This window comes from Molothrus ater, chromosome 16 (assembly GCF_012460135.2).
Source record: "Molothrus ater isolate BHLD 08-10-18 breed brown headed cowbird chromosome 16, BPBGC_Mater_1.1, whole genome shotgun sequence".
Lineage (NCBI taxonomy): Eukaryota > Metazoa > Chordata > Aves > Passeriformes > Icteridae > Molothrus > Molothrus ater.
Genome location: NC_050493.2, coordinates 7,562,150 through 7,583,479, shown reverse-complemented (window position 1 = coordinate 7,583,479; position 21,330 = coordinate 7,562,150). Strand labels below are relative to the sequence as shown.

Genomic DNA, 21,330 nt, shown 5'->3' with positions numbered 1-21,330 from the left:
ACAAAAAATTGTATCCATTTTCAAGTTCTCATAGAGGGTCTAAGACACCAATATTTTTTGTTGGAAGAATTCTCTGAATTGCTAGGAACAGTTCCAAGAGAGGTCAAAGCATCTGCATTAAAGGTGAGACCACAAGATTTCTCTTTCAGAAGTGCATATTCCACTTGAAGTATCCACAACTTTTCTTGTTTCCTCCTTGCTTGCCAACAGGACAACAGTAAAATGCTCTGCCATGATTTGGGCCAGCATTTGACACAGAGAGTTTTTTGGCTCTTCGGCCGCAGTTACACAGAGGGGGAGTTGATTTTCCATTTCTCACAGCTCTTACAGGCTCATTCAAATTGACTGTGGAGTTCAGCACTGCAGGAAATACTCTGGGCAAATTTGAACTTCTCAAAGCTAAGGAGTGATCAAAAGAGGAAGTCTTCTCTTGATATATATGAAAAGACTGCTTTTTTGCTGGTGGGCCTGTTTTTGGACTAGTTGGCTTTCTTTTAGGAGCCTCTAAAGGAGTAGAGTAATTTCCAGTTAATGCTGGTTGTGCTGAAACAGCATTTCCCTTTGCAGATGGTAACTTGAAAGCTGAAAATTTTGAAGTCTGCCTTTGTACTGTCCCTATATTATAGATTGTAGTATCAGGACTTTTGTAAACAATAGACCTCAGATGTTCATGGGTGCTACACTTTCCTCCAAACCCTGATTATCTGAACTTGTCACAGCCAATTGTTTTGAAATAGTTTCTTCTTCAGATACTGTTAGACTATCTGTACTTGAGTCATCCTCGAGCTGAACAGAGTCTGAATTTTGTTCGTATTGAGATTCTGGTATCAAAGCAACATCTTCCCAGTCTGTCAGCAGAGACAGGCACTCAGAGCTGGTGCTGATGTCCCCACTGGAGACAGTAACTGAGGGGATGGTGGTGGAGACCAGCACCAGCCCTGATCCCTGCACTGGGAGGCTGGGCCTGGCTGTTCTCAGAGGCTGCCCAGTGCTCAATCCCCGCTGGATGCCTGCTGATGCAGGACTGGGACATGGCTGTGCCAGACCCAGGGGAAGAGGAAATCTGTCAGGAGATGCTGCTGAAGAGCTTCGGCTTTGAGCATGGAATTCAGTCCTTGAGCTGCTGCTGGGTACAACACACACATCTGCAGAGGGATCAGTGCAAGTGATCTGCTGCTCCCCAGCCTGTACATTAGAATTTATCTTGTTTCCAGCAATACCCTTGTGTTTGTTCTCAGCCAGAGGTTTTGTTTCACAAGTTCCATCTCTAGATGTTTCAGGTCTGCTCTTACTTCCCAGCGGAGTCTTGTCAGTGACATTTACAGTCAGTGTTCTGGAAATTAAATTACTCTTCTGATGTGCCTAGGGAGTCCATAAACAAAAGCAGATTTTGGAAAGTGAATACCCAGACATTTTGGGAATAAATGCACAAAATTAATAAGCATATCAGCCTAAGGTTGTTCTTTCCAAATCACAGTCAGGATGCTGGGTTTATTATTTGAATAGCTCACCTTTCATCTGTATTCCAGGCTACAAAGCAAGTAGACAGGAAGATACAAAGTAGTAACTAACCTTATCCAAAGATTTAGTAACTTTCAGCACACATCCATCACAAATCAGCCTCCAAGCAAGACGAGCAGTATTCCGGGAATCATCCAACCCTTCAAAAGTATGGGTATATTAATGGCTTCTTTTTAACTGCTACTGGGAATAGTTCTTATTACTGGAAAAATGTAATCTATGTAAGCCTTACAGGAATGACAAGGAGTCAGAGAACTGTGACACTAAGTCATCTAGATCAAAAAAGGGAATGGAAGTAGAAAATTCCAGATAATTCTCTGTGCTGAAACATCTGAAGGATTATCCATAGAGCTGAATATCTATTCACAATTTTAAATATCCTTGCTCTTTTTATTAGTCAAGTAAAAAAAAACATATTGTGCTGGAATTCTCTCACATTATCAGGATATCCAGAGCTATCAGGTAAAATCAAGTTTCTTTATCTTCTCTCAACCTCTTTTGCATCCTAGCAATTCATAAATTGATCTTATGAACATACATTCAATAGCAGTAGAAGAGATTTCAGAAATGAAGTATGAGGTTAGAAATAACAAACTGATCTCAGAGCACTTTGCCTTTCTTGGTTTGATGGTCTGTTGGACAGAACATGGCATAACCTGAAGCAGTAGTAACTACTCAAAGTAATGACTAGCTGCTTTAGGTTAACTAGAGCTAAATATTTCTATTTAGCTTTATAAGCTACATATATTTATATATATATTAAAATGAGGATCATCATGCTTACCAGAATGTTCCCGTCCTTCAAAAGCTATCCCCAAATCCTGCAAAGCTCCATTTAGCCCCTTAGGCTTTCTGTTATAGAAGGCCTAAGGAAAGAAATGCAGGTGCTTAACACAGAGCATTTAAAACCTTTCCCTAGTGAAGCAAAGCCATTCCAGAAATATCCCCTTACGAATAATAAATCTCACAAAGCAATTAAGCAAGTTGGGTATCTGCATTTTAGGATAAAACCATAAGTTACTTACCCTGTTAGGAATCAGAATGGAAAGAAACATTAATTCCTTCTCTCAGTCTTAAGCAAATCCATTCTGTCTGAGCTCTGGAATCATTTGTCTGCACTCTATGGCTTACTTACACTGATGAAAGTCTTAACAGACCAGCATTGAAGAATACAACTATAAATAATACCTTAAGATGCAATCAAAGGCATGGCCATGAATATATTTGGCATAGGTATGGATTTTTTGTAAGTGAAAAAAGTGAGTATTACTATTTGCTCCTAATATGAGTATCTGATTTGATCAATACAAAGGGGGAATATTCACACTGTTTGTCTTTAGAGACCTAATTCTGCTGCCTACCTGTAAGGTACCTCTAAACAGACTATAATGACAACTTCCTCCACAGCAATACAAGGCAGCAATGAGAGCACACAAAACAAAAAAAGATAGGAAGCAAGGACAGCAAAACGTGTCAGGAAAGGAAGAGCAGCTCATAAATTCTCATAGTTATCATTCTTTTATCAAACAACAATCCTTTCCTAGCATTAAGATTTCCATTCAAGTTCAGAGTTCTAGGGCAGTTGGTTATTGAGCAGTAACAACACGAAATGAAACCAGGTTACACTGGTCCCTGGGACATAGAGCATTGCCTTGTAAGCCCAGGTACAGTCAGCCTTTGAGGTGAGTGTGGGTAGAAATGTTTCAGTCTGTCCATCCTCTCACCCTGTAGGTCGCTTTGAGATCAATCCAGGCATTCAGAATGTCGGGTTTGCGCAGCTGCTTCCTCCTACACTCGTAGTGCAAACACACACCCAGGTCCCAGTCTGTGCAGGGAGAACCACAGTCAATCCACCACTGCAGAACTGGCCTAAAATCCACATAATGTGGCCTGTGTGTCCCTTCATGTGGCCTAAAAATCTGCATAAAGGGACACAACAGCAACAACACACTGTCAGCATCCTGTGCTGCTGGAGGCAGGAGGCACAGGCTGTGAAGTGGTTGTCCAAGGGAGACACTGGGGTTGCTGCAATGGGACACCAGAAGAAGCAAACCCCTGTTAGTAATTAACTTCAGATAGAGATCTCAAAGATCTAAAGATCTCTAATTCATTTAGATACACTAAAAATGATCATACGATTCACTAAAGCAGAAAAATGTAACAGTATCAGACCCTGGAGTCAAAGATGCAGCGAACATGTCAGGATTCCGTGGATTTCATCTTTTCAGTCTTATCCCAATATTCCATATTTTATACCTAATAATAGGATTTGGGCTGTATAGAAGTGAAGACACAATCTCACTAGTGCCACCTAATGTTATTACTGTGCAGAAAAAGCAAATGAAAATGTTATTTACCTGTCCACGTAACAAAGGCACACACTTTTGCTTCTGAAGTAGAATTACTCTGACTGTCTGTACTGAACATAATTTTCTTCTCCTTTTGTATCTTTTGAATCCATTTCATAAACTGTGATAAGCAGATGTTAAGAGGCACCCCTTGGTCAACTTGATTCTTCAAGGAACAGAACAAGAAGCATGTATGTGTTAGAATTCACTGAAATTAATTTGAGGTTTATTTCTTTATAGCCTCTTTAAATAAAACAGTAAACAGCAATTATACAATTATAAAACAATGTTAAGTCATAATTATACCTGTGTTATGCCAGTTAGTTCTGTACAGAATTCAGAGAGAATAGGATGCTCCTGGGGCTGAACATACATATGGAATTCAGATTCAATGGCTCCTGTTGAGGTGTTTAACAAGACTGCTGGAAATTCAACTGCAACAATCACGGAGAAGAAGAAACAAAACAAACAAAACAGAACCAAAACACAAGGCCAGAAAGGTTAAAACTGTTCACAGGAATTAGACCATTTTCATATGGGTCTCTGCCAACTCAACATATTCCATTATTCTATTCCATTATATATATTTATGTATATATATTATATAATGGAGTAAATTTTATATCTATATCTATAATTTATATTTATATAATTTTATATAAACAAAATTTTAGATATAAAATTATAATTGAATTAAAATAAATTTCTAAAACTTTATATTTATAATTTTATATATATATTATATAAAAAGTTTTTATATATCTAAAAATTTATTATATAAAATTTTTATATATAAAATTTTATATTATAAGATTTATGTAGAATTTATATATATATATATATATATATATATATTTATTTTTATATGTATGTATAAACATAGAGGTCAAGCATGATGCTGATAAAGCCAGGGTTGTGGGTTTGATCCCTGTATAGATCACTCGCTTAAGAGCTGGAGTTGATAATCCCTGTTGGTCTCTTTCAGTTCAGAATATTCTGTGTATATACAATATATATATATACACACTTATATTATTTGTATATCTATTATCCCATTACACTGGGGCTGAAACGCCAGGGGTTAAAGGAACCCAATGCAAGGAGGGCCCATAAAGACGACACCGGTTCAGAGCCAGCTCGGGGCACTCACTGATCTCGGGCCCGCGCCGATCGCGGTCCCCCCAGCACGTGGCCTCGAAGTCCAGGACGATCAGGAAGGCGAAGCGCTGCCCCGCGCCCGCCCGCGCCCCGCTCCGCGTCCGTGCGCTGCTCCGCGCCAGCCCCAGCCGCCTGCGGACACCGAGCGAGCTCAGGGGCCGCCCGCCACCGCCGCGGCCCCTCCGCGCCCGGACACCGCCACCGCCACCGCCCCTCTGCGCCCGGACACCGCGCCCCGGCCCCGTACCTGGCCAGGCGCTTGGTGGCCATGGCCGGCTCCGCCGCCTGAGCGCGCTGCCGCCGTTTCAAAGCCCCCGCGGGCCCGCCCCCATCGCGCTCTCGGCGCTCGGCTGCTCCGGCCGCGGCCCTGGCGCCGCCCAGCGCCATCCGAGAGCCCCCGGGAGCGCGGGGCCATGCCCGGCCCTGAGGGGTCGCCTGCTCCCGCCGCTCCCGTGCGGGCCATGGCGAAGGGGCTGTGCCTCAACGGGCGCAAGCGGCTCGGCGAAGGCGCGGAGGGGCCGCGGGCGGCGCGGAAGAGGCGGAAGGCGAATGGCGGCGGCCCGGGCCTGGGCCCCGAGGTGAGAGCCCAGCGCCCGGCGCTGCGCGGAGCGCGGTGCGGGCCCTGTGTCCCTTACGGCCGCTTCTCGGGGGCACTGGGAGTCCCCAAAGCCGTGTACAGCGGCAGCGCACCGGGAGGGTCGGGTACAGCCGGTGCCTGCTGATAACAACACAGAATGTCCTGAGTTGTTCGTAGGGCTCATCGAGTCCAGCTCCTGGCCCTGGAGTTGTGGCCAGTCCAATCCCGCCATGTGCCTCAGAGCATTGTCCGAACGCTTCTCGACCCTTGGCACGTTTGGGGCCGTGACCGCTGCCCTGGGGAGCCTGGTAGTGGCTTGGATTCTGCTCCAAGAGGTGTGGGAAATAACTCATTTGGAGTGCTCAGCATTGCATTTAAGGAATTTTGTTTAAAAAATAGATACATCCTCCAATATAATCTTCTCGTAAACAAAGCAGATCTTGAAAGGAGCGTTGTGCGTGCTCAGCACATGCACCGCTGAGGGATGCAGAACAGCCCCACGGGGCTCACCCAGGGCACACTGAGTCACTGCCCGTGGAACAGGAGTTGGTGTCTCCAGCCTGTGAGATCAGCCCTCTTTGTACCCGCTTAGAGACAAATTCCTGTGCTTGGCAGTACCCTCTCCTTGGTGAATCAAAACCTCTGCTCTTTGTGTGTGTTTTTTTTTGCAAAGCTTTAATTAGGCTGTATTGAAAACAACGGTGTCATTACTTGTCTCAGCTTGAGAGATGAGGCACTAGCAATTACACCAGCCTGTGCTGTTATTGCTGGATGATTCTTAACCACTGGAACCACGAACGTTGTCGCCTCTCTTTAACTTCCTTACCCAGTGACAAATGTCCTGAAGAGCACACCAGCTCAGTCCCATGCGGGCAGGCTCTGTCCAAATTCCCGAGCACGTGGCTTGTTAGTGTGGGGGGAAAAGAACTTCCAGTGGGTGTTCATGCTGTGAGGTTTTACATGGTCTAGTGTTGTGTGGTGTTTTTCCCCCTGTATGCCTTGATGTCTTTTCATCACCCATAATAAGAATATCTTTAAAATTTTTAGAGGAATTCTTTGGAAGAGGCAATCTGGTCAGTGGAGGTCACCAAAATGCCACATTAGCCTTTAGAAGAATTTGTGTATTTAGGCTTAAAGAGCTGCTGTGTAGGAATGTGTGGCACAGTCCCCACCTCATCTGCTCCGTGCTTTCTTTCTGCATATTCCTTGGATTTTACTGAAGCGTTTTTCCCTGCAGGGGTCAGCAAACCCTTGTGGCAGAGCAGATCCCACACTGTAGATAGAGAAAACCTCACATAGAGTGAGTTGCTAATGTAACACTTGTACAAATGTTTAAAGCTCTACAGCAGCAAGTGGGGGAAAGGGTTGAGAGACCAGAATATTGTGTTTGCATATCAGTTGTCTCCTTACTGCATACTTCTGCTTATGTTAATCTTTGTTAAATGAATCTTCAAAGTTAGAGTACCTTCGAAGGTTACTGAAATCTCGAGTAAATGTAATATTAAAGTGGGATCTGAAAGGAAACTGCTGCCCATAAGGGGTAGAGGAGTTTGCTTAAATGTAGCTGGTTGTATCCAGGTAGTTTCTTTTTCCTTCTTTTTTCGTGGACTGCTGTAGTTACATGAAACCTCTCTTACCAGCATTTCCCTTTCCACAGGTAAAGTCCTGTCATTTGTCAGCAGCTCTGCTGGGTGAGGACTCTGAAATCAGCCAGGAGCAGCTGTATGAGCTGCTGAAATACGCGGCTCTGGGGAAATGCCACAACGCAGCACAGCCCAGGTACAGCCACAGCTGCAGTCAGCCTGGTCTCCTGTTCTGGCCTGGTGTGAAAGCATTCCTGCAGGAATATTGGCCCTGCTGGGTTTGGAGCACTCACTGTGGAGTTGCCATAATGGCAGCCTGGATTGTGCAGATATTGTTGTTAGATTTGGCCAGGAAGCAGAATTCCTCTTCTGGCAAAAATCCTACCATTCCACAGTTTTGTTTCATGCAGTTTTGAAAAACTGAATGACTGCTGTGGAACTGAAGAAGCTCCACACACTGAGAAACAAAATACCCTGTTAAAATATTAACACAAATATTAATGCATTTCACGTTAGATGTAATTGAAACAGAGTGTTCTAAAGCATTTTAGAAAAAACAAACACATTTTAGTCACTTCTCCTTTTCTCTGGGCCACTTCTCAGAAGTGAAGGAAAAGGGACTTCCAGGACTGGAAGGGAAAGGCTGAGGAGGGCTTATAACCTTGAATGGCAAAAATGAAATTAAACTAATCTTCAAATGAAACTCAGAGCAGAAAATGCCACACTTTAGATTTTAATGGTGAATAGAGAATTATTTTGTGAAACTTACTTTGATTCATTAATTCACCAGACTGCATGCCTACAGTTGAAGTTGCTGGTATATTCACATTCTGATGCATATGAATGAGGTATACATGTCTTGAGATGGTATGCAGCAGAAATTTGCAATAACTCTTCTTTCTCTGTCTCCTGTACTACTCTCTTGCTTCCAGGAGTATGTGGCTGTTGGAGATAAGCTATAAAGCCTCTTCTTATTGAAGTCATTTGGCACTTTGCCATTTACTGACTTAAAAGCTGGGCTGGTTCCAACTTTTTTTTTTTTTTAAGAGTGCTTGATAATTGTTTTGCTTTGATTTTTATATATATATATATATATATATATTTAATTATTCCTCTTTTTTAACTGCAGCTGGTGCCGTATTTATCACCAAAGCCATCTGGCTGGGGTTGTGGTTGTTGTTCTACATGGAATGAGCCAACTCCATTTCTACAGATTCTATTTACAGTTCAAACACCTCAGGAGAGCGTTCCGCCATGTAAGTCCCCAGCCTGCAGCCTTGTCCTCTCAACTTCTGAAGCCACATCCCAGGGATAATGGCTGCAGTGGAATCACTGCCTTTGCCCAGGGTGTGGCCATCCCTGACAGCAAGTGAGAGGATCTGTTTGCTGCAGTTGTCAGCTCAGAACAAAGGACAGGGCTTTGATATTAGGAACAGGATTTCAACACTCACATCTTTGAAGCCTTACCAGGTGAAATATTTATTGATGTTTCAGTCCTCTGACTGTTACATATCCTGCATCTACAGGATTCCAATTAGATTATAAATATCTTGGAATAATTTCAGTAATTTGGAATTTACTGTGAGTGAGGAGACTCTCTATAGAGTTATGCTAGTCTCACTGGTTGAAAAATATCACTTTTATTATTTGCACTTTATGTCAAGTTTCTCCCATTTCCCAGAAAGATTATGAAAATAATTAATTTTCTGACTTACAAGCAACATTTTTGAAAGAAGATAGAAAGAAGGACTTGAATTTAAGCTTCTAGAGAGTTCTTCCTGAACTGCAGCAAATGTAAATCACAACTTAACTGGAAAGACTGGAACTAGCTGTAGCTTCTATCAAAGAAGGTCTTGAGATTTGCCTTCTTGATCATATCAGGCAAGGCAGATCTGTCCTGTAGTACAAAGAATCCTCTATCATCCCTCATTGGAACAGGTTTGATTTGTGTTGGGTTTGTCTACTTGCTAAAACACCAAATGTATTTCCACTATTTGTTTTTTCATCCTCCTCTGAATTTGGCTGGCTTGGGGATCAATGAACCCCTAATTTTCTTCTTATCTCTGCCTGTCTTTCAAAGTCACTAATATGTTTTCACATTTTCATTTTTCAGAGATTCACATTAGCATCTTCTGCTAACTTCCCAGTCAGCCTGTATGGAGAAGGAGCAAACCTGAAACCTCAAAACACTCCACAAGGTATTTTGTTTGGGTTTGCATTGTCTCTTTCAAGACGGTGACTCACTTTGAACAGAGATTTATGACTTTGCATCCTCTGCAATCCCAGTGTGCTGCCATGGTAAACTGGTTTAGAAAGGAACACATACAGTGGCTTAAACCATGAGACTCCTTACCTTGACTAGTTCAGTAACTCATGTTGGGCTGGTTGTCAAAGTGAATGAAAAATGAGAGAAAGTTCTTAACATATTTAATCCCAATCCCTGCTGCTTTACCACCCATTCTAAGATGTATCTAATCAAAGAGACAGAGATATAAACTAGGTTTGAGGTAAGAAGACTCTGTCCTTTTCTCTGACCCTCTCTCTCTCTCCAGTCTGTTGTTCCAGGTAGTGATTTGGAATGGTGCAGCCTCTAAGTGTTGATCTGATGCAGAAACTGAGCTTGACAGATGCTTCTGTATTTTACAGGCTTGACTTCCACCAGCAGTGAGTGCACTACTAAAAGCTCAGACTTGCAATGTGATCCCATCATTCAGAGATATGGAGAAAAAAAACAAGGCCTTACCAGCTATACTCTAACTTTAGAAGAGCAGAAAAAAAATGATTATCCCATAGAAGGTCAGTTTTTGGGTGAGGGCTGTTTATTGTTTTGTTGTGTTGAGGGTTGTTTTTAGTTTTGACAGTTTAGTGATACGTTTTGTCATATGAGTTGTAGAAGAAAGATCTTCTTATTCCCAGGTGTGTTTTCCCTCCAGGTTCCCCTGGATGCAAGGGCTACATCTCCACAGAGTGTGATCAGCAGAGGACAGACAGCAGCCCCCTCTTTGGTCTGGATTGTGAAATGGTAAAAATCAGTGTGTGTGGCCTTACAAAATAGAGTCAGGCACCCAGCTCTTATCAGCTCTTCCCGAGTAAGCCAAGCACTCTGTGTATTTGTTAAACCACTTCTGATATCTAATATCTGCTGCCAGTCCCTTCCTTGATGGTACCGGTGCTCATGCAGCCATGGAGAGGCCCCAGCAGTGGTTCTGGCTGTGAGACAAAAATAATATCCTGAGTAGAGCTCAGTTCTGTTGGCTCCCAGAGCAGCAGCTGGATCTGCCAGGCCTGTCAGCAATGCTGCAATAACCCATGAGATTGCTATGGAATTCCTCCTCAGCTCTCTCCAAGGTTTGGGAAAGGACAGATACTTCCCTGTCACACTTTCCTTTAGCCATCACAGTTCCTTTGGCAGCTGCTTGGTGAAGAGTCCTCCTTTAGTGCAGTTTTAGCCTTGCAGAGGTGCCTTGCTGATGCTGGCATCAGCATTGATACAACCTGGGCTCTGCCTTTAAATTGCTCAGTGTCTCTGGGGCTGGTGCTGCCAGTGGCATTTGTGCACTGCAGAGAGCACAGACTGATTCTGTGAAGTCAGCACTTCTTTACAATGTTTTTCTGTGCTGTGCTTGCCTGTGTGTTTGCTGTGCTCACAGTGCACATTTAACAATTAGAGTGAAGCACAGTACAGTACAAACCCACCAGCTGTGGGTGGTGGATCTCTACTCTAAGTCAAGGAACTCCTTCACAGTGATGCTGCTGCAGCCAAAGCAGGTGTTAGTGAAGGTTTTGGAGTGGCAGTGTCGTGCTGATTCAACAACTGCCTCTGCTTCTTCCTGACAGTGCCTGACTGCAAAAGGGAACGAAGTGACCCGTGTGTCCTTGGTGGATGCACGGGGTCAGTGCCTCCTCAATGAGCTGGTCAAACCTGAGCGCACAGTGGTCAACTACCGCACCAGGTCACTGGCACAAACCTTCCTCATCTCTCTGTCTTTCACATTCAGCCCTTTCACATCCAGCTGTTCCACAGGACTTTTCAGAAACCCCTGGGTTTGCACAGATCCCGTTGCAGTTCCTCAGTGTTAGGAATACAGTTCTTGCTGTGTGACTAAAGTGCCCAACATTCTGTGTACAATGTGGGGCTACCAGGCAGAACCACTGCCATTCTGCAGTGTCCATGGAAAGTTCTGTTACAAATTAATGATACACAGTACAAGTTACTCTTCACTCATGGTTACAAAATAAGATGGAGTCCACAGCTAAATTTGCTCATATGTAAAAAATGCATAGAGCTTGTACACACCTTTAGGGTGGGGCTCAGGATTACCACAAAAGCAGGCAAAACTCAAGGCTTGTCTTCTTCAAAACTTCACCTGGCTTTATCCAGGAGGTGATGTCCCAGTCCCTTCAGTTACTTGGAAGCATCTCCTTCCACCATCAGACTTGCAATATTTCCTTACCTGTGCTGTCTGATGCCAGCTGCATTACTTAAGAATACCTGGGAGAAATAAACTTTTGAAACAGCTGTGGTAGCACTCTTAGCAGTTTAGCTGCAGTTTATCCTCTGGTGTTGGAACAGAAAACAGTAAATAGCATTCTGTGATTAGCTACACTGAGTTCATATTTCATATTCATATCACAGGACCTGCTTGTAATCTTTTCCAGCATACACTGTTGCTAATATATTGCTTTTAACTCACCCAACTTTTGTTTTGAAGATTCTCAGGAATCACAAGGAAAATGCTTCTTCCAGTGAAGACAAGACTGTCAGACATCCAAACCAGGCTAAAAAAAATGCTTCCCCATGATGCAGTATTGGTGGGCCATTCTTTAAATTCTGATCTTCAGGCTTTGGAAGTGAGTATGTTTTTAAGACTCTTTTTCCCAACCCTGTGTTACTCATTTAACACCTGAAAACTTTTAACAATTGCTCTTTTTATTAGTGAACACTTGTTAATTGTTTTTTATTATGAATAGCCCTATGTTTGTAAGGTTTAAAAGTCAAGAACTTTCCTTACAGCTATAAAATTTGCAAGGGGCTGTTCAGAACCCAAAAGAGAGAAGTCTGTCCAGACACAGATATTGTTGCAAGTGCAGCTTTACCCCTCTGCTTCAACTAGATGCTTCTGATAGCTCTGTCACTGGGAAAACTAAAGTCCTTTCTGTGGGTAATTTAACCAATCTAAAATGCTTGAATCATAGTTAGTCTTTCTAAGCCAGTCTAGATCTTCTCACTAGAGTGGGAAGTAGAAAGGAGAGTTGGACTTGTTTCATTGCTCCTTTTGCTCTCTTGTGAATGAGGTATCTGTCAGGGAGGAACTGGCAACTGAAACTAAAAGGCAGAGGCACAGAAAATTGTGGAGCTACTGTCCTGTTCTGTATGTGTGCTGTTCTTAAACTAAAGTGGTGATGATTTTTCTCCTCCAGATGATCCACCCCAGCGTTATTGATACTTCACTGCTTTTTGCCAGAAGTGAAGGTCGAAGATTTAAGCTAAAATTTCTAGCCAAAGCTGTTTTAGGGTAAGATTATTACTGTACTGTCATGGGAAAGATTAGAAACTGTCATGGTGGGTCATAGGGTCTTACTCTGCTGCTAATAGTATCAGAATTATCATTTTGTTACTAAGATTCAAAAGAAAGGAGCAGGTTGTGCAAGTAAGACATGGTAAAAAGGAATTTACTGGCAGCATAATAAATGGGCTTGTCTTTGAGCAAGCAGGAATGCTGTGACCCAACCAGATCTAGGTCCCAGCAAAACTCACCTTCCTGCAGGGCTGGAGAGCTGTATTGGATTGTAGAACAACAGAAGCACTCCTGCTCACACAGATGAGAGCTGCTTCAGTTGGCAACAAAGAAAGGTTAACACATGAAAGTCTGATTTACTGACTTCAATCCTGTTTCTCAGTGTCAGCTGTCACTGGCTGGTATCTTAGTGAGACAGTTCTGCCCCTGCTCACAGTGAATGGTGATGCTCTGCAGTGCCAAGCTTCACTGAAATGGAGGCTGCTGTGTGCAAATTGTCAGTTGGGTCATTGGTCAAGAAAGAAGTAAAATGTAAAAATAGTCATGCATCAGAGTAGCAAATATTTGCACTGCTTCTGTCAGATTTCCCCTGTGCTTGGCACTGGTGAGGGCACACCTGGAGTGCTGTGTCCAGCTCTGGGCCCTCAGCTTGGGAAGGACCTTGGGACACTCAAGAGTGTCCAGAGGGGGTAACAAGGCTGGAGAGGGGCTGGGAACACAAACCCTGAGAGGAACCCCTGAGGGAGCTGGGGGTGCTCAGCCTGGAGAAAAGGAGACTCAGGGGTGACCTCATCACTCTCTACAGCTCCTGAAAGGTGCCTGTGCTCAGCTGGGGCTGGGCTCTTTCTCCAGGCAGCACTCACAGAACCAGAGGAGACAGTCTTTAGCTGTGCCAAGGAAAATATAGGTTGGATATTAGGAGAAAGTTTTTTACAGAAAGAGTGATAAAGTACTGGAATGGCCTGCGTGGGGAGGTGGTGGAGTCGCCATCTCTGGATGTGTTTAACAAAGCCTGGATGTGGCACTGGGTGCCAGGGTTTAGTTGAGGTGTTTAGGGCTGGGTTGGACTTGATGATCTTGAAGATCTCTTCCAACCTAGTGATTCTGTAAATTCCAGAAACCATTTTGCTCAAGATTGCAAAAACATTTCTTGCAGTAACTTTTGGGAATATTTCACAAGAATGCTGCTGCACATCCTTTTTGGAGAGGGGAAAGCTCTTTTGCCTGAAAAGGACCTGGTTTAGAAAAGACAGGATGTTGGTCAGTGTGGAAAAACAGATAACCTGCCTGTACACCTAATTTTGATGCCCTAGGAAGGAGATTCAGTGTGAACAGAAGCTTGGGCATGATCCTACAGAAGATGCTAGAGCTGCACTGGAGTTAGCTCAATTCTTCATTGAGCAAGGACCAACAAAGGTAATTATGTCTAATTAAGATATAAATGTCCTAAACTACAGCACATAATGTTGTGCTTTTGAAGAAAAAAAACCTCCACTCCTGCCCATCCTCCTGTTGATGTAAAAGAGAAAATGGAGCTGTGAGAGAGGGCCCAGTTTTGGCAGCTTGTTACTTCCAGCCTCTATCCAGGTACCTGAATAACCTGGGCACTGCCAGTGCTCAGTGCTCACTGACATCAGCCAGCATTGCTGCTGATCCTGAAGAGGGGCCCTGGGTGAAGAAGGACTGAGACATTTCCAGGCTGCAGGAATGCCTGTAATTTTTCTAGATCAAAGAGAGAGACCTTGTGTGTTGTGGTAGTGATTCAGCTGGATTTATGAGTCCCTTGTGCTGTTGATTTCTGAGAACTTTTTTGGAGATGACTGCCTATTGATGCTGAGTGCTGCATGCTCCAAAATGACAACAGAAAATAATAAGGCAAGAAATTAATGTCCATGTTTCTTCACTGCTGGAGTGTGCCTACATGACTCACAGGGAAAGCACAGGCTTTTTGTCAGCTACAATTAGCTGATGAGATGAAAGCCAGCTAATAATCTTCTTCCTTCCTCTAGGTAGCAGAACTAAACTTGGAGATGCTTCTGACAGCTGAAAAACTGGCTGAGGTCTCACAGAACAAAGCTGTGCTACAGCCACAAGGATGTGGGTTCCAGGAACAGCTGAATGAGCCTCCACCATTATCCAAACCATGGTAATAAGATTCTCAAATATGTATGTTTTTCCTTCAGTTGAATCCTCAGTAAAATCAAACAAGTGCCTTACATTTTTCAGAAGCAATCAGGATCTTCAGACAGACACAAATAATTGCAGCACAGTGCTGAAAAACTTTAGGCAGTTTCATCTCAAATTTCACAGAATATTTTCTAGGCTTCTTTTGATGTTGTGGACAAGAATATTCTTTCAAATTTCTTAACTGCATTGTGATTCTCTAACAAGCATTTCTTGAAAGTTTTTGTTCCCCATATTGAAAAGTATTGTGATTCACAGTGTACTTGTCTCTGCTAGTTTTTTAGATTGTCTGCAGGTGACTGGCCAAAAACCCCTCCTTTTGGGCAGACAGGGATCAGACTCTTCTGGCCTGTGTCAGAGTAACCTGAGCACTTCAAACAAACAGGTGAATGGACTTAGAGTGGGTTGGTCTAAGCATCAAAATAGTTCAAAGTTGTTCTTGTTCTGGAGTGGGCAGATGAGGCCTATTTTAAAAACTGACTGTCAGTGCTGTTAGCAATAGTGTTAATGCCAGGTTAGCTGAATCCATTTGAGCACTTCGGAAATGAGCTTTGATCCTCTGCATCCTCTCATGACTCACCAAGGAAGAATTTCTGCCTGAGGACTTTCTTGGACAATAATGAAAATTAAAGTTGGGAGTTAAATTCAATAGCCTTGTTTTTGATCCTCTGCAGTACAATTGTCCTGTACCTCTTTGAGCCATTTGCTCTTGTCCCTCCAGATCCTTCAGAGAGCCTTGGAAGATGTTCCCCTGTCCAAATTCAGCATCATTCAGTTCAGTTTGGGTCCAGAGTACCTTGCATCTCACCTTCTTGCTGGACTTCCTGAAAAGGTATCATTTTTTGTTTGAGAACAGTCTTCGTGCTGAGTTTGTAGAGAGATGTGATTTGTCAGGAGGCACTGAGTAGTTAGTTCCTTTGCTTTGTGAAGTGCCTTCTCTAATCTGTGTTCCAACAGGTGAGAAGCAAGCTGACTGACATGCTGACAATTTACGCAGGTCCTTTTGAAGAAAACTTCTGCATGAAGTCTGTGAAGAAAGAATTTGGGAGGTGTGGACCAATCCAGTCCCTTACAGTGGTAACTGAAACATTCCAGGTGAGGAGCACTCAAAGGTTGCAGTCAGGCCTGGAAGGTCTGAGTAAACTCTTGGAAAGATACAGATTAGAACCAGAGGAATACCAGTTATTCTGTTTGGAGGGGGTTTTTTGTGGTAGTTTAGTCATCAACTACAAGCATTCAGGGCACCTAAAAATCTGCTCCACACAAGGACAAGAACAGTGCAGCTCATGTGCTGCTCAGAGGACTTGGAGTGCTGGGGAAGCTGAGGTGATTTTTGTCCTTCTAAAGAGAAGGACAAAATGTTAAGGCCTTTAATAGCCAAAGGAGAAAAAAAGGGTAGTGTTAATTGAAGGGTTAATTGAAGGGGGTTTTAAACAGCTGGAGTATATGGAGTATTACATATTTTACTCTCAAACTTTTTTACATTATTCTAGTTTTAAAAGAAAACAGAACTTTGTTGAGACCTGACTTTTTACAAGGGAGGGCTAATGTGTCTCACTGCTAAACCTGAAGTATTTTACTCTGCTCTTTCCAGCCCTATGTCTGTATCCAATACGAAGTGCTGGAAGCTGCCCAGCTTGCTGTGGAGTGCCTGAATGGAGCTGAGGTAGCAGGATCCAGCATTAAGGTAAAGGCAAAGAGCAAAAGTTCTGTTTAGGCCAGGCACAGCCTCCAATACATCTGAAACACCATAGCAGTGTGGCTGGGCAAATGCTTGTGCTGTTACAATCCCCCTGTCCCTGCACAATTCAGGGCTGCTGGCAGAAAGCAAGTGGCTGGATCCCTCTTGTTTTTCCTTTCTGCCTGTCAGCAGAAGGGAGTGAGAAAGAGTTCTGACCTCCAGCTGCAGCTTGAAAAGGCACATCCAAGTAACAGGGCTATACAGAGCATGGCCTTTTAGTTTTATAGTTTTTTGGCATTTTAGTTTTATAGTTTTTCCGCATTACAACTGTGATCTCCCTTTATTATGACTAATTAAGTTGGCCTTCATTAGTCATTTTTATTTCAAGTGATGAAAAAGAACCTGTCTACTTTTGATAATGGGAGAAAAATACTTCAAAATAGAAGCTCAGAACACAGAGCAGTGTGGGCTGACATGCTTTTTATTCCTGCTGCATCCACCCCAGGTCCAGAGACCAGTCACTGCAGCAATGCTGGACTGCAATGTTCTGATTAAGGAATTAGAACTGGATGTAGAAAATGAAGGTGTGATTTATGTGGCTGGTCTAAAGAAGTCATTAACAGAGACAGACTTGCAAGAAGAATTCAGCCAGTTGAAAGACCTGGAAGCACTGTTCCTGCCAAAGGATGTTCAGAGTGGAAAGCACAGGAACTGCTGTTTCCTCAGTAAGTAGCTTCACACACAGCCTGCATATTTCCTTCAAATAATAATCAGCAGCCCTTGGGACTTTGCACAGACGCAGCAAGAGCTACTGAAAGCCAGGTAGGCTCAAAGGGATGGTATTTAAAATGCTCCAGTGAAAGCACATATTGTTTGGAGGAGCACTTTACAGCTAAATATTTAAGAGGAAAAACCACCTGCTTAAAAAAACCCCAGACATTTACTTAGAAAAATTCCAGGGTAACTAATGGGGCTCCAGTACTTCCATGTGAGGGGTGGCTGCTGCTGCAGCCAGCTGGCATTTCTAGTCTGATGTTTATCTGGAGCAAGATGAGGATCTGCTTGCTGCAGTGATTTGTTTCTCATCTCCCTCCTGCTCCACACCTTTAGCCCTGCCTTGCAGGTGCCAAGGAGGGCAGCAACAGCATTGCCAAAGCATGTTCCCTTCTCTTTGCATTTCAGAATTCCAGAAAACCCAGAGTGCTCTGGATGCCCTTGAAGCCATAAATGGATGGACCATGAAGGGTAGCCAGCTAAGAAGTAGGAATGCCCTTGCTCCAGGTCACCTCTGGAGATGGATTTGGCAAATGAATCACAGCAATGAGAAGCAAGGAAAACACATCTTCTATGAGAAAATGGAGCAGCTGTCTGACTCTGTGAGTGTGAGGCCCTGCTGCTGTTTGTTGCAGTTAGTGAGGAGGGACTGCCCTGGGAACCTGCAGAGGTAACTTTGAGCTGACTGAGGTGCAGAGCTGCTTGGGACAGAAGGGTTTCCTTGTGCTGGAGCAAAGGAGCTGCCAAGGATCAGTTCCCACAGAGCAGCTTGAGAGATAACACCACAGGAGATAACGTGATGTGTGCAGGGCACTGCATAACAGTGAAACCAGCACAGCTGAACAGGGCAGGGGGTGGTGCTGCCCAGGAACTGAAAGCTGGCACTGGAGAGCTGACAGGGCACAAGGGGCACAGGGAGAGCTGAGTGCCTGTGTGCCTGCACAGGAAAGAAGAGCTCTAGAGAGCTCTGGAGCTGCAGCTCCCATTTGAGCAGGGCCTGTGGCTCTCCCTGCAGCTGGGCCACTGCACTGCCAAGTGCCAGGCAGGAGCAGCATCACTGCTGCTCTCACCTGTGCCATCCCACTTTAATGGTTCTATTCTCTTATGCAGGAGCAGGATCTAAGGAAAAAGGTGAAGAAGTTAGACCAGCATATCAAAAAGCTTTATAGGAGCCTGCAGAATAACACCCTGTGTGTTGTTCTCTTTCCTGGAGTGAACAGGTAACTTGCTACCTATTTTGCAAAGAACCAAGGAAAATACAGAGCTGAATATTTTTATCTTAATCTATTAAAAATTAAAGCCAGGCACAAGGAAGAGAAAGCCCAAGAGAAAGGCTGAGGAAGCTGTTGTACTTAATCTGACTTTCATGTTGGGCCAGTAAATCCTCAGCCCTAAGTTCTGCCCACAAAGCAGGCCTGAGTCACAGCTGATGCATCTGAGGGTCCAGAGTGTTGATTAATTGTACAGATCTTATCAGCTCCCTCACCTGCCCCAGAGAATGTTTCATCCCCATTGACAGTGAGGTAAGTTCTATGTGGCTGTGAGAGAATCAAGCAGAGTTTCCACAGCAGGCAGGAGTTTTTGAGGTGTTTGGTTTCTAAATCCACCAAATTACTGCAGCCAAGGCCTCACCTGCCAGTTGTTGTGTTGTGGTTCCCCACACTGTGCTTCAGCCACAGCTGATCAAGGAGGTGCTTCATGCCCTTGTCCTCATGTGATGGACAAAAATGAGAAAACCCAGATTTGTTCAGAGTCCTTCAGCTTTTATAGGAAGGAGCAAGTTGTGAATTGAGTTGGGCTGCAGCACTGCAGGTATCAGGGATCCTTCTCTGGAGTGGGCTTCTTGCATTTCAGCCCCTGGGCCTGAACTGCCACAGTCTCACTGTTTAATTATTAACCAGAAAGGTTCAATCTTTCCTAAGCAAAGCCCTGGTTACTGAGGACACGCTCACTTTAACAGCCTTCTGTGCTCTCACTGTCACTGGTGAGCCTAATAAAGGTCACATCTACCCTTCTGCTGCCTTCTTTGGGCTAAAACTGCATCTGTTTGTGCATTTCTGAGCCACCTGTATCACCTCAGGTACCCTGCCCACTCACCTGTCACCCCACAGGAAGGTTTGAGGCAGGGATGGCTGTGAGTTCAGTCCACACCACAGGTCCTTTGCAGAGTCACTGGGCTCAGCACGTCCCAATTTACTTTTCAAGGGCCATTTCCAACTATTCTTGCTTAGCACGATCTTCCATCACAAGGGGTAGGAATCCCACCAGCAGAACAGGTGGATTCAGGAATCTGCATCCACAGGGAGGCTGTGGAAGCCCACAGGGCTTGGCTCACACTCTCAGGCTGCTGAGTGGGTTGGATGGGAGCTCCAGCTCAGGCTGGGAAGAGATTTCTTGCCAAGTGTGAGGTTCCTATATTACTGTTTCCCTGAGGACCAGCAGTTCAGGGGAGGCTTCTTGATTAAAAAGGATGCCAAATAATTGTGGGGTGGAAAAAGAATTAATTTTTCAATGTGCTGACCTGGGGGGTTGCAGGCCTCTCACTGCCAGCCCAGCAGAGTTATGTGCATGAAGGCTGAACTGAGCAGAACTAACACAACTCTTGTTTGTGTTGCAGCACACATGGATCACAACCCGGCCTTGGTCTGATGGGAATAAAAGATGATGAAGGGAGGAGTGCTTGTTAAACTGCCAAGTTTTTAAGCAAAGTCTTTTGTTAAGATATTTTTAATTACTTTAAATATTGATGGCTTTGTAAAGATCTCTTACCATAAGAACAATAGGCTTTCACTCTATATCTTCTAAAATATCTAAAAATAAAAGCCATTCAAAGTGTCTTCACAAGCACAAACCCTTTTCCATTAACCCTTCCTGCTGTGGGAAGCTCAGGCCAGGCAGGTGCTGGGGCCAACTGGAGCAGGAGCTGGGCAGGACTGGCCCGTGGATGCCATTCCCTGCTGGACACCAAGGCAGCAGCTGGGGATCTCCCCTGGAACTCCCAGGCCATGGGCCAGGCAAGGCAGTGCAGAGGCTGCAGCAGCTGCTCAGCAGTTAACAGCCAGCCCAGAACTGCCTGGATTTCTGGACTCAGTGCCAGCTCCTGGAGCCGCTGCCTCCTTTCTGGGAAAGTGCTGTACTCAGTCCATGGAAAGGAGGAATCAGTGATTCATACTTGGACAATCTCCACTTTCTCCTCCCTCCCTGACCACCCCCACCCTCCCGTCACACACCAAAAAAAAAAAAAGAAAAAGAAGAAGTTTCCTTGTGGCTGTGGGAGGGGCAAGGGATGTTTAAGGAAAGCACATGGATGTGTGGACTTGGCTCAGCATCGCTTTCCACAGGGAGCTGGAAGCAGGATGAGGTGATTTGCAACCTCTCCTTTGCAACCATTGCCACTTGAAATAGAGGCTGCTTGAGCATCTCTTGTTAACATACAGAATTTCCAAGCACAAAGATGCTTAGGAGAGTTTTAGGCACTCAGAAAAAAAAAATTGAAAAATTAAAAGGAAATGTTTGCTAAAAGGTTTGACCATGAGATAAGGGACTTTTTTCATGTGAATTGGAATAGGCCAAGATAAAGCTGAAATAGTTACCATTCCAGAAGTTATTAAATACAGCTGATGGAATATTTATACCATCCTAGTTTCCAACCCTAAGTTCACTGGGCTCTCTCCTTATCTTGGGATTTGGAAGTTGGGAGTTGCTGCGTGGAGGAGGAGGCACAAATACAGGAAAGCAGGAGAAGGCCCAGAAGCAGCAGTGAGCAGGCAGAAGATGCTCATGTCAGTGTCATTGATAACTAAATTTAAAGCCACCTGAAAATTAAATCTATTATTCAGCAAGATGAATGCAGCCAATTTTTTCTCACACAAAGGTACTTTGGCCAGTTCAGGTGAGCCTGGCATTCCTTTGGCTGCAGCTATTGCAAACTGGCATAAACAATAACATCAGTGCTACTACAGAATGTGAGAGGGAGCCAGTGCCT

At 44.1% G+C, this 21,330-nt stretch overlaps 2 protein-coding genes across 2 annotated transcripts; one reads left to right on the top strand and one right to left on the bottom strand.

Annotated features, from left to right (window-relative positions):
- Positions 1-20: 20 nt before the first annotated feature.
- Positions 21-5,312, bottom strand: ERI2 (ERI1 exoribonuclease family member 2). Its single transcript, XM_036392615.2, is given in 10 exon segments — positions 21-157; positions 160-672; positions 675-1,362; positions 1,573-1,661; positions 2,306-2,387; positions 3,246-3,346; positions 3,879-4,035; positions 4,176-4,303; positions 5,020-5,159; positions 5,275-5,312. Coding segments are annotated over 10 exon segments (2,058 nt in total). The 5' UTR covers positions 5,298-5,312.
- A 125-nt stretch (positions 5,313-5,437) lies between these two features.
- Positions 5,438-20,182, top strand: REXO5 (RNA exonuclease 5). The gene is made up of 19 exons (XM_036392709.2): positions 5,438-5,605; positions 7,262-7,383; positions 8,317-8,443; positions 9,301-9,385; positions 9,834-9,983; positions 10,121-10,209; positions 11,025-11,140; positions 11,900-12,038; positions 12,609-12,703; positions 14,020-14,122; positions 14,716-14,852; positions 15,167-15,275; positions 15,612-15,722; positions 15,848-15,985; positions 16,485-16,577; positions 17,077-17,296; positions 17,754-17,947; positions 18,456-18,565; positions 19,963-20,182. The coding sequence occupies exons 1-19, from the start codon at positions 5,441-5,443 to the stop codon at positions 20,030-20,032; spliced, it is 2,373 nt and encodes a 790-aa protein (XP_036248602.1). The 5' UTR covers positions 5,438-5,440; the 3' UTR covers positions 20,033-20,182.
- The last annotated feature ends 1,148 nt before the right edge of the window (positions 20,183-21,330 follow it).

Coding starts and splice junctions, on each gene's coding strand:
- REXO5 (XM_036392709.2), top strand. CDS start 5,441: ATGCCCGGCCCTGAGGGGTCGCCTGCTCCCGCCGCTCCCGTGCGGGCC. Junction 12,039..12,608: donor CTGATCTTCAGGCTTTGGAA/GTGAGTATGTTT, acceptor TTTCTCCTCCAG/ATGATCCACCCCAGCGTTAT. Junction 17,948..18,455: donor TGGAGCAGCTGTCTGACTCT/GTGAGTGTGAGG, acceptor TCTCTTATGCAG/GAGCAGGATCTAAGGAAAAA.